The sequence below is a fragment of the Gavia stellata genome, chromosome 20 (genome assembly GCF_030936135.1).
Source record: "Gavia stellata isolate bGavSte3 chromosome 20, bGavSte3.hap2, whole genome shotgun sequence".
Lineage (NCBI taxonomy): Eukaryota > Metazoa > Chordata > Aves > Gaviiformes > Gaviidae > Gavia > Gavia stellata.
In genome coordinates, this window is record NC_082613.1 from 7186192 (window position 1) to 7198383 (window position 12192).

Genomic DNA, 12192 nt, shown 5'->3' on the forward strand with positions numbered 1-12192 from the left:
ACTTGTGTCTTTCAGAAGAAACAGGCTGGGTTAATGGACATCTGTTTAAAATGGGAAGACCTCTGGCCTCTGTCCCAAGACTATCTATGTGGTATGCTCTGACTCCTGAATGAAAAATGCCAGGACCAACCTGGTCGGGAAATGCCTTTTTCTTAAAAGCCCAGTCTTTTCCTAGGCTAAATAGTTTTCGCTTGTGAATCAAAATAAAACTAACCAACAACAACAACAAAAAAACCCAAACACCTTCTCCCACCAAATTCATTTATTAACATATACCCAGTCTGTTTGGACATTCAATAGCTTGTGCCAGGCCTACCCAAATTTTCTTCTTTGCACACCCCCCTCTCCCCCCTTTATGCAATTTACATGGCTCATCACCATAAATTAAATCATATATTGATTTACTTTGCCCATGGTCTCTGAGAAAAATTGGATGATTAATACCCTTTAAAGCTTGTTTAAGCGTTAGACTTTCATAACTCTATGCAAATGCTTTTCATTAATGGAATTGTACTAGCGTTGTGATAGCTGGTTTCTCAAATGAGGGATGTGAAGGTGGTTAATGGTGCTTGTGATAGCTTTTGTAGAATACATGATCACAGCTACTGATTACACATTCTTGACTCAGAAGGAAATGAAAAGCTGCATAGTCACAAAGGCAAGAACTAAGGCTGCCCCACCTCATACCCAGCTGCAAAGCTGGAAATAGAGTAACAGAGTCTATATAACAACACTTACTTTTAAGTTTAGGAGCATTTTATATGTTAAAGAACAATCTTTGTGTTATATAACATGCCTTTCTGATTAAATAGATGGTCTATTACATAAACATAAAAATATAATGCAGTACACTTTATTATGAGAGTAGTACAGTGTTTGGTTTAATTTTTGTACATCAAGTTGTATATGCAAACCCATTAATTGCTTTCTTATGTATGAAGATAAGTTTACTGCATGCCTCATGTTTGGTCCTGCCTCCTGATTCGTTTTACCAGAAGTTTTGGATTCCCAAGTCTACCTAAATTGCTTTCATGCAGAGAAATCTGAAACCAAAAGATTATCTTTATTTACTGTCCATATACCACTTAAGAACTTTAAATTACTAGTCCTTGATTTAGAGCACATTTCCAAGTACATGCTGTACAATTTTAAGATTACTAAAGGCAAATCTTTTCACAGGTATCACGTAATTGACTGCAATGAAGAGGCAGGCAATAAAAGGCTACAAAGATTGGTCTGGTGTTTTGCCAAAATGAAGAATAAGTTCAGCCTCGTTTTGAGAGACAAGTGTTTTGTGAAGAGGTGCTTTGTTCTTAAAGGCTGAAGGCAGGAGTAACATGTAGGCTTTGTGAAATAAGAGAGTAACAATGATAGAGACGAAGTTTGTCCTAATTAGCTGCAGACCTTGGTTTCGCAGTTAATGGTTCTTATCTGCTGATATGCATCAAAGATATCCATTCTCAGATCTTGTCCTCTCCCATGTGTTCAACATCACTACGTGCCTCCAGTAGCTGTTTTGCACAGCTGTTCAGACTTTAATTTCCCATCCAGCTTTCTCTTGCCTCCCTTTTTTGCCTAATATTTTCTTAGAGGTGTTGATCCTGGTGGTGATGAAAGTCTGAATTGCAGTGACTCATGGAATTAGCTCATTGGATGCTGGGACTCCTGCCTGCTGGCAGTGCTATAGCTCCAGGTCTCCCAGCGTTTGGGCAGTCTCGGAACCAGATTTTCTCTATGTTCTCAGAGGTGATGGCATAACTGGAAGGGCCTCTGCCTGACCCTTTGGATCATATACACATTTCATAAAAATGCAACCTTGTAAATTTTTCACTATTTCATTTCAAATTTGGGAAGGTCAAGGTCTACAAGGTTGGATAGAAATTTCCTGTCTTTCACTGAGGTAGAGACAAAAAAGACTCCTTAGTTCCCCACATAAGTTGTTTCAAAAAATCATGCTCCTTCTCTTTTTTTTTCTGACTATAGAATTTTGTGTGACCGCTTACCTTGACAAAACTAGCAATTGGGTAAAAACATTTAGCGTGCTAAGTTTTAGCAGTCCCTGTCAGCTCCCTCTGTAGCTGAAGAAGGAAGTTTTTCCTGGCATAGATATGGTGAAGTAGCGGCCTAATTTGACTTTTCTAGACAGTCAGTAAAAGAGTCTCATCCTCTCCAGTGACTGCTGAAGAGGAACTTCCTCACCTGCAACATTAGCCTTTGGGAATACTCAACACCATGCAATAAGGTAGTATAAAGAGACAAAAAGAGTTAAATACGCTCAGAGCTGAAGAAGTCCTGAGATGACCCTCACAGCTGTATGTTAATGGCAGAGGAAGTGCTCTGTTTCTTAATGCACTTACTCTGAATCACACTTTGATGCTTTTCTCAGCGTGCACTCAAGCAGCTTTAAGTCATACACACCAACACTCATGCAAAACTCCGTTAAGGTGTAATATGAACCCCTAATGAAACGAGCGCTAATAGACCCTCACTGCCTTTTCTCATCACAGGAAATAACTTTAGACTGATTCTCCCAGCTGCACCTTTTCAGTGCTTTGATTGTCAACTCACTCAGTATAATGGCCCCTTTGGGGTATGTTGTTTCAGTAGTGCAGCTTTTGAAGGTGGAGAGGCACTGCAATTGCTACCCAACTGTTTGTATAACATGGGACTGTGTTGAGCGAGCAAACTTGAATGGGAACATGTGTAATAGCAGGTGCATATAGGCAGGAGGTCTGTAGTTGTTCTGCCTCACCTGCAGTTTCTTGTACCTCTGTGAATATGTAAGTCTAAAGAAATGTTCATTTTTCAAGATGTCTGTAGGTTTACCTGTGCTTAAATGTTAATTCAAGTTGGTTTTGAATAGCTGGAAGTGTTTCTGATTTAGTGTATGGGTGTTTATTTAAAAAAACCCAAGCCTTCATCCTGTTAATTTAAACTATATGCATTGTTACATCAATTAATACCTGGCTATAATATTTATATGTTAATACAGGATAGTCTCAAGTCCACCATGTTTGGCCTCCAGGCTTTGTAGTTCAGTTGCAGCTTATCACAATATGCATCCTTACAATTGTAGTGATTATATCAGTAATGTGTTAAAAGTGTCATGCTGCTTATTATACCCGTTACAGTGAATGAAGACTGCTCTATATATTTTAATTTTTTCTGGAATGTTCATTTCTGACCTTCAATCAGTAACAGCTATAGAACAAACCAAAATTGCATCAATTAGTGTTTATTACTAATGGAGACAATTTGAATAGTAGAATCATGTGTTTGTGGATTTTCTAAGTAAATCTCACTTCAGCAGTGCCTCCTTTGTAATCATGAAAGGAATAGCCTCAAATAAAAGGTGTGTGTTTTTTCATAAACAAAGAAATGAAAAGTGTAAAACAAGACTAAAACCCCTTGGAAATTCATAACTGCTTAGGGTAGATACTTAGCTGTAGCACTATGAACATTCATACCAGCAAAACAGCAGATAATAAATATATTTCCATCACCATCCCAGAACAAGGACGTATGTCTTCTCCTTGTGCACAGTCATTTAAATGGGTAAGAATAGTGAGTAGATCTAGTTTTGCCATTGGTGTTTTCAGAATGATGTGAATATTATATAAATTTATCTTAACTCTTCAAGTCTTCCTGATAAAGTATATATCTGCACTTCTGCCTCATTGACCAATACAGCATTGCCCAAACACCAAATTTACTGTGTTCCAGATTTTATGGTTTCTGTTTCAGAGACATTTCTAACTCACCTATGATATACAAGGCCCCCCATATCGGGCAGGTTTAGGGCTACTTTGCATAGCACTGAATCAGTGAGTGGGATGGAAATATGCCTTTTGTTCAAACCAGCACTGGTGCTAGTAGCAAGGTCCTGTGCTGGTACCTCACCCAGTGATTTTAGGCTGACTCTAACAGGTGTCTATTATGACAGTGATGAATGAGCATAGTCCTGTGCTACAATTTAAATTGCTTATGAAATATATAATAACTGTGATGATGTTAAGGTGGTGGATGGTTATGAAAAGTGGATTCGAAGCAAGCTTCCCTATGCTTGTTATTTCTGGAAAAATTAGTTCTAAACAAGAAGAATAAAACACGCTTGTTTTCCAAGCAGATTTAAACCATCAAAAGCTATGTTTTTCTCTTTGGAGCAAATCTGATAGAGCTTATTTTCATTCATTAGTGTGAAGTCTGACTTGAGCTGTGACCCCATTACATGGCAGCCTAGGAAAGAACACAATGAAATGTGCAGCTGTGGTGCTGCACTGCTCCCAGTGTAGTGAGCTTCCCCTGTGCAAACAGGCTTCACCCGTAGCTCTGGCCTTAAGAATCTGTTTTATCTTCCTTCTCAGTGCCTCTGTCCACTGAATGTACGTTATTAATTGAACCACTTTAAAGATCAAAATACAGCCTTTTTTTTAAGTTTTAACCTTCAAAACTGAGCAGAACAGCACTATTTGAACATTCTTTACAGAGATATATATGGACAGGAATTTTTATTAGTCTTTGTAGTGTTCTTTAAAAGCTGTTTCCTTCCTCTGCCTTCCACCTGAAAAGCTATTGGACATGGGCATTGTGTTATAGTTGTGATAAAAGGTTAGATCCATGCCTGTACCCAGAGCTCTTCTGAAGAGGGAACACCAGAGAGCCCTGTTGTGACTTGGTAGCGACATTTACAGTGGTATCTGGAACTGATCTTCAGATTGCTAATACAAGCTATGTGAGCCCTCCTGCCCCTGCCCTGCACCCTGTAGCCCACTGAATGCTGTCCAAATTTCTATGCCTTATTCAGAAGGGATCATCTTGTATTGGTTGGTCTGAGTGTAGCTTGCCTCTGCTCTTGGATGGTGGAGACAGGAAGGAACAAGCTGTTCTGGAACTGGTGCATCTGCTGTACCCATGCTGGGTGTCTCAGTGCCCAGGTTACCTGGTTTCTCTCATACTATCTCAGAGGTGTGGAACTGAGATTCGGCTGGGTTGCCCAGCAAAGGGGTTTCCAGTATATGTTGTGAAGCAGTAATCCTTTGTGGGTGAGCTTCAAAATCATCTTAATGGTTTTAGGTTTAGGTATAGCTGCCAAACCAAACTAGGCTTCAACAAATAGAAGCATCTTATTTCAGTGAAGAGGCAATCAAGGTATTTGTACCAATGGCCCTAGTGATTACCTTGGTTGACTGCAGAATTCTATGCCTGGACTTTGTTATTTATCCATTAGGACAAATTCTTTCAATTATAAAGTATTTAGACACTTATTGATGGGAAAATTGCATGCATAGTGCTGAATTTTATATGAAAAAAGCAAATCTGGCTGTAATTTGCAGAATATGCTGTGTTGAGTTGACTTAGCGGGATAACTCATGCTCCTGCAAATTCAATATTTGTCTGAATATATGAGGGTTTTCTAACAGGTCTTTGGGCAAATGGTAATCCTACAGTGCTCGTGAACTGCCTGATTTTCTTGCAGAAAAACTGAATCAATAAATCCATATAAATGGCACCTTTAGATGAAACGGATATTACCTCAGTCTGCCATTTCTCATACTATCTAGGGGGAAACTGCATATATCTTGTTCAGCCCAGCACTCTTACCAAGGAAAAAACATTTCTTCTTATGAACAGATTGTACATTAGCTTAATAGTAACAATTCTGAAAATGTTCACATTTCACTGCAATTATAAACAGGGACAGATTTGCAGCAGATAGAAATGTTGCTCTGGTTGCTACCATACGTTAAGGACTGCTGCCCTGTACTAGCATGTGTGGCTGTGATGTCTTTGTTCCGCTGTATGTACGCATCTATAGGATGTGCTGCTGGGAAATGATACTGTTTCGGGGGGCTTCTGCTGATGTTCCAGTCCTTGTGTGTCTCTTAGATGAGTCCTGACTTTAGCGTCAGCTCTGTCCCTGAGGACTGAGAACGGCTGAACACCAGTTCCAGGACTCCCTTCTCAGCCAAGTGTTAAGATCTGGCCCACAGCAACCGATTGCAGTGATATTTCCTTAGAGTGCAGTCCTGTTCTTCCCTTCACTTCCATTTCACACCCGGAGCTGTAGCTGTTAGTATTCATTCACTACCTCCTATTGTGGGGTTCAGTCCCATGGACGCTGTTTCTTTCCCTTCCCATCACGGACAGGCTTGTGGTGGCTACCATCCTGGCTCCATGCAAGAAACTGTACCATGTCTGGCTTTTTTGCTTATTTTTGTGTAGTTCTGTGGGCAGCATGTAGAATTAGGAGGTTTTTTCCCAGTGTTAGACTCTATTTCTAGTTTCATGAACCAGACCACCAGGACTGTGGTTTGACATGGCATGGTGCTCTGATAGAAGTAAACATGATTCCAAGTGATGTCTTCAGATTGTTTTATTTAACAGAGATATTTTGCTTAAAGGCAAAGCACAGTATGAATCAGTTTTGTCTAAAATCACTTTTAAAAAGAGAATAAGTAGGACATCAGGTGCAATAAAAGCTAAGTACGCAATAACCTGAGGCAGAATATCATGGCAAACCATGCTGCAGAGTATAAGGGTACATAACACTGACAACAGGTAGATTTTTTCACAATAAGTAGGTACAGTCTTTCAACACCATGAAAAGCCATTTGTGTGGTTTCCTATGCTGATTTGTTTCAGTTCATCTTTATGCGCCACATCAGGTGTTGCAGAAGTAAGACAGACTGAGCTAACAGAACAGATCTTAGTACCGCCGAACCGTAATTTGTGAGACACAGATAAGGCTGAAAGCATTCAGGTTTAGCTTACTTGCCAGTTATTGGGATTTTCTCTGGTCTCTACCTGAAATGTGGGAGAATTTTCATCTGTGCCTGTTCTGCCACATGGTCCACAGTGAACTTGGTGGTTTTTTTAGTCTAGTTTTTTTAAAATTAAGGTTTATGAGATTAGGTGAGTGTTGGAACAGTGGGAGTGTTGGGAAGGTGGAATTCTAGAGGATGGGATTATGGGAGGAAATGAGAACTCTATTAGGGACTTTAGGGTGTGATCAGAGGGCAAGCGAAGTAGGGAGCATGAGGTTGGTTTGGGCTGATGGGCTAGAGTGTGGCTAGAGCACAGGGAGAGATGGTTCTTGGCCCCATGAGAATTATACACTCCATAAGATTGGGAAGTTAGATTGCTCCCTACATAGGTTTTAGGATGCTGAGAATAAAACACAGTGAAACACGGGCCAGTATTTGCAGACTGTGAGACATGTCTTCCCCACGGACAGTCAGAGCTGGGTTCTGGAGCCAGTAGCAGTGAAACACCATCAGCCTGGCTTGTACCAGGACTAGCGTGTGAATGGAGAACTGAAGGCAGAGTAGGTAACTGTTCCTAAACTGACAGAGGGGAGCCCCAGAAATAACAACCTAGTAACTCCATTCAAATGAAAAAAAAAAAAAAAAAAAAGAGTCTTAAGTCAAATGAGAACTTTTAGATGTTTGAAAGCAATAGACAACCCTGAGAGTTTCAGGTTACTGCCCCTCCTAAAAGTGAGATACCAGAAAGGTGCGAAGTAGATTTTAGAATGGCTTAGCGTTTTCTTAGTCTGGCACTGTCTGTGATACTGCCTGCACATTGCATTACATACAAATCGCATTAGCTTTTGCTCAGTTACAATATGCTATTGGAAGGCCACTTACATGGTGTATTCCTATAAAAAGCAGAGGCAAAGACTAAATTATTGTAGCTGAAGTTGTGTGTTTCACATGCCACCAGCTTGCACACAGAGTTTGAAAATGATTGCAAACAGCATGTTGCTTTCTTGTTTCCAATGCAGGAGTGTCCATCCACCAAACTGAGTGTAAAGCTTTTTAAGTAAAAAGAGACTGACCCATGACGTATTTCTCAAAGCATAGAAGTCATATCTGCCATACACATTTCTTCCAGGTACCTAACTTAGTCAAATGGATATCTCTAAAGACTCCATACAGTTTTTACACAAAGCTAAATGCAAACTATTTTGCATTTTAGCTATTCCTTATGTTCAGATCTGTGTAGTCTTCAAAATTTTCTAGGGATGGGTCTCATTGGTGATAATTTATCAAAAGGAGATTTCTGTGACTTATTTTATTAACATACCAAATACTACATTGATCAGTGCATTCCAATTTAAAAAAAATAAATTAAAAATTTGAGGATGTAATACTCCTGTATCACAATAAGTAATGTAAATGCCTTCTTCATATGAGTCACTTTTATCAGGCAGCTGTTTAAGTCACACTATCACTGATACAGTAGCTGTTCCTTTTCACTTAACCGATTTCTACTGAAAGAATATTTCAGTGCAAGAGAAATGTTTACTTTCATCCTTCAAAAATTTTACTCAGGTTGCATTATAGCAAGCAGCATAAATGTCAACCTATTCTTTCAATAAACGGTGGAGGCATGGGAGTAAGTGTAAAGCAATGCTATTACCTGTTGGTGTTTTGATTTGCCTTCCAAAGTGAGTAGCTTTCTGTCGAGGTTACTAATGGAATCTTTTAGAAAACACTGACTTGTTGATAGTGGCACAGAGATAAAGCAACAGGTACAAATGAATGGTAGAGAGAATATTATTTCAGTCTCTCTAAGGTAGTATTCCCTTTCAGATTTCATTTTCCCAGTATGTTTCTTAAGCTATTTTGTAAGTCATTCTGGATTTCCTTCTGTTATCACTATTTAAATAGTTTCAAATAATTTAGTTGAATCTGGTTTTCATTTTGAAAAGTATGAATCAAGGCATCAAGTAGAAGGTTACTTTGAATTTCCTGTGCCCTTCCTTCAAGCACTGCTCTTAAAGTGGGCCTGCTATGTATCTAGATACATATATTTATTCATACACATATTGTGAGTATCCTCTCTCTATTCTCAACACAAAGCCAGATGTTTACAGCATACACTGTCCCACACTCATGCCGTAACAGCAACACATTATTTCTTTGAAAGTCTTTCTCATCTCCAGACTCCGGAAAGCATAAATGAGTGGATCAATTACCGAGTTGCACATTATCAAGACCAGATAGGTATTGAAGTGTGAAGTGTAGCAGACACAATATGGATTCATTGGGCAAGAAATAATGAGAATGAGGTGAAGGAAGAAAGGTGCCCAGCAAACAATGAAGACACCAAGTAATATAGTGATGGTGACAGCTCCCTTCATGCAGGTACGCTGGTAGGGCACCCCATCCACGGGGAGAGCTGCAATCCGCTTGACATGCAGGCGTGCAAACAAGAACATGTGAACATAAAGGGAGGCCATGAGAAAGAGCATGGTAAAGAACATGGTGATGAGACAGACAATGACAGTTTTGCTTTCTGAGTAGGCAATGAATATGATGCCACAGATGATACAAGCAATCCAAATAACCACAATCAGGGTTAAAGCTTTCTTCACAGTCATGATGCTGTGGTAACGGAGAGCATAGAAAATAGTTATGTACCTGTCAATGGCTATAACCAAGAGGTTGCAAATTGAGGCTACCAAAGAAATACAAATCATTGAGTCAAAAACATTGTCCATATGCTGAATAAAGTGGTCATCAATGATCAAATAGCCGTTGCTCAGGATTGCAATCATGATAGTCTCCAAGGCATTTGACATGCTCACTAACATATCTGCCACAGCCAAGCTACAAAGGAAGAAATACATGGGAGAATGTAAGTTTCCATTCTTCAGCACTGCAAGAATGACAAGGATGTTTTCCAGGAGGCTGATGATCCCTAAAGTCAAGAAGACCTCGGCTTTTATGAAGACCTGCTCACAAAATCCATTGCCACTTCTGTTATTCAGAATTGAGTCATTGAAGTCTTCAGTGACATTAAGCACAGGCTGAAATGAAAATGCAAAGTGTGTGGTATTCATTGTCAGCAAAGGAGTTGAATTCACGAGTGATTATGGACCTGATAGAGCACAGGTTAAAAAAAAGGAAAAAAAAAGGGAGAAAAAAAAGAAAAAGGGAAAGAAGTCCTCCGAGTTGTTGCTGTGTACATGGGATGGAATCAAGCAGGACTTTTCTTTAGTCCCTTTTACAAGTAGAAACATAAAAAAATCTGCATTTACAGTGAGTTTTGTGTCAGTCACAGGCTGCTCTTCTTTATAAGAAAGTAAGCTTCAAATCTTGCAGACATCAAACAGTTTTCTCTGAAGGGAAAAATCATCAGCAGCACATTGCTGGTTCTAGCTCTCCTGATGATTAAAAGCAGGGAGTTTTCTCATCTGCTGTCATCTGCTGGGGCCAGTGCAGGTTTGTTGCCAGTATGTTGCAGCTCAGCGAAGTATCTCTTGCTATTTCAGTGACAAGAAAGGGAAAGAGAACTAAGGGATTTATACATGCATGAAAGAAAAAACAACTCCTACTTAATCCTCCGCGCAGAGCATTGGCCATTAGAGAGCAAGCACCTTTCTGACTGACAGCTGCAAACACCAGGTACAGCATCCCCACCGCTGGCTCCACCAGCAGATCTGAAACTGTCTGGCGCCCTCTGCAGATAGCGGATAGGATGGATTTGCCTTAAAATTCGTCTGAAAAATGGGATTTTCATCCAGCAAAACTTTATGCCTGTTCTCGGCAGCTGGGTTCTGCCCATGGGAGCAAGCAGGGGCAGGCAGCTGAAGGGTGGTAGGTGTTCAGGGGCAGGCAGGATGCTCATACACTGTTCCGGCGTCTACTCCTCTCCTGCCTGGAGCCAGAGCTTTTCTTGCCTGGTTTGAATGGGCTGGCTGAGCCCTGAGCTGAGTCCAGAGAATGCATCCCTTGAGGATGTTCTGGGCTTACTTTGGCTTTGGGCTTTGTGGTTAAAGACAAAAGCCTGGGGGTGAGCTGTAGCACAGGTGGGATGTGGGTGCAAACAACAAGCCCATGATATAGTTGCTGAGGTGCTCTGAAGGCTGTCATTATCTAGATAACATTCATTTCATCAGAGACAAGCTCCTAGGGATTTCATTCCTTGCCCACAAATGGTTTGGGTTTTGTTTGTTTATTTTTGTCCTAAATTCCTTGCTGACAAGTGAAGCAAAGCACAGGTGTGAGTCTCCACACTGTGCTCCCTCTGTGTCATGACTCTCCAGCTCCGCTGAAGCATCTCAGTCAACCTAAAGGCTTAACAAGCTCTTGCAAGTTCTCTTTTTTTTTTTTTTTGTTTCTTTCCCCTTCTCCCTGTCTGCAGAAGTATGCTATGTTGTACTGGCAGAGAAGGGTCATCCCAGGAGGGCCAGAGGCTCAGCTGGTTATTAAACCAGTTACATGGAAATTAATTTATAGCTGAATTCAACTTCCAAACCATCTCTAACAGCACTGGTTTCAAGGACAGAGTTCGTCAAGTTCAATTGCCTCAGTTAAACCTTTTTTTTTTCTTTTCTTTTTTAATACTATTGTCCAGTTCATGAGAATGGATACTTAATGTTGGTCTGATTTCCTTGGTAGCATCTCCAGCAGCCTGAAGGCTTCGGAAGCCTAACTGCTCTTGAACTTTCTCATCATCCCTTAAATCTCTGCAATGTCATTTATGCCCAAGAGTAAATGCTGGGTATGTGGGACTGCTCTGATATCAGACCTATTTTAATGAATGCTCTTCTAGTAACCTTCATGGGCATTTTGTGTGAACAAAGAACTGTGGGATGAGTTGGTCTGACACAGCATGTTACTGGGTTGCTAGGTCTGTCTCCAGTATTTCAGCAGGCCCATGCACCCTTGGGTGCCTGTGCTAGAAGAGCTGCCCAGCTAGACATCTCTGCTGGAGAAATGAATCAAATTTCCATGTACCCTTTCCTTTCTTTACTCTTTCAAAAGTAATCTTTCCCTCCAGCAGCTGCTTTTTCTCACAGGAGCCCACCATAAATGATCTTAACTGGGAATTGTACTGATTTTAAGTCTATGCAGGACTGGGGAGATTTTCAGTTATCATATATTAATAGGCAAGCAGAAAGTAAATTTTCCTTGCACATTATTCACTCACACTATATCTCTGTAGTGAATTTTCTTAGTTTGATTTTTTTGAAAGTGCTCACTGATGTCTGTATATTTCATAACTTGAGTTTTTGCAGAGTACTTCAGAATCAAAACAATACAATGTCACATATACTACTTTTTGGGGTTCTTATTACAGGTTTGTTAACTCAAAAAGTCACAAATATTTTCCAGTTTCATTTTGAGCCCACACAATTATTATCATGCACCCATAATTCAATATCAAGAGGCAACAAATCTC

At 40.1% G+C, this 12192-nt stretch overlaps 1 protein-coding gene across 1 annotated transcript; it reads right to left on the reverse strand.

Moving 5' to 3' along the window:
- Positions 1 to 8872: 8872 nt before the first annotated feature.
- On the reverse strand, positions 8873 to 9850 carry MC3R (melanocortin 3 receptor). The gene has a single exon (XM_009813568.2). It carries the CDS (start codon positions 9845 to 9847, stop codon positions 8873 to 8875), a length of 975 nt encoding a protein of 324 aa, XP_009811870.1. The 5' UTR covers positions 9848 to 9850.
- Between the last annotated feature and the right edge of the window lie 2342 nt (positions 9851 to 12192).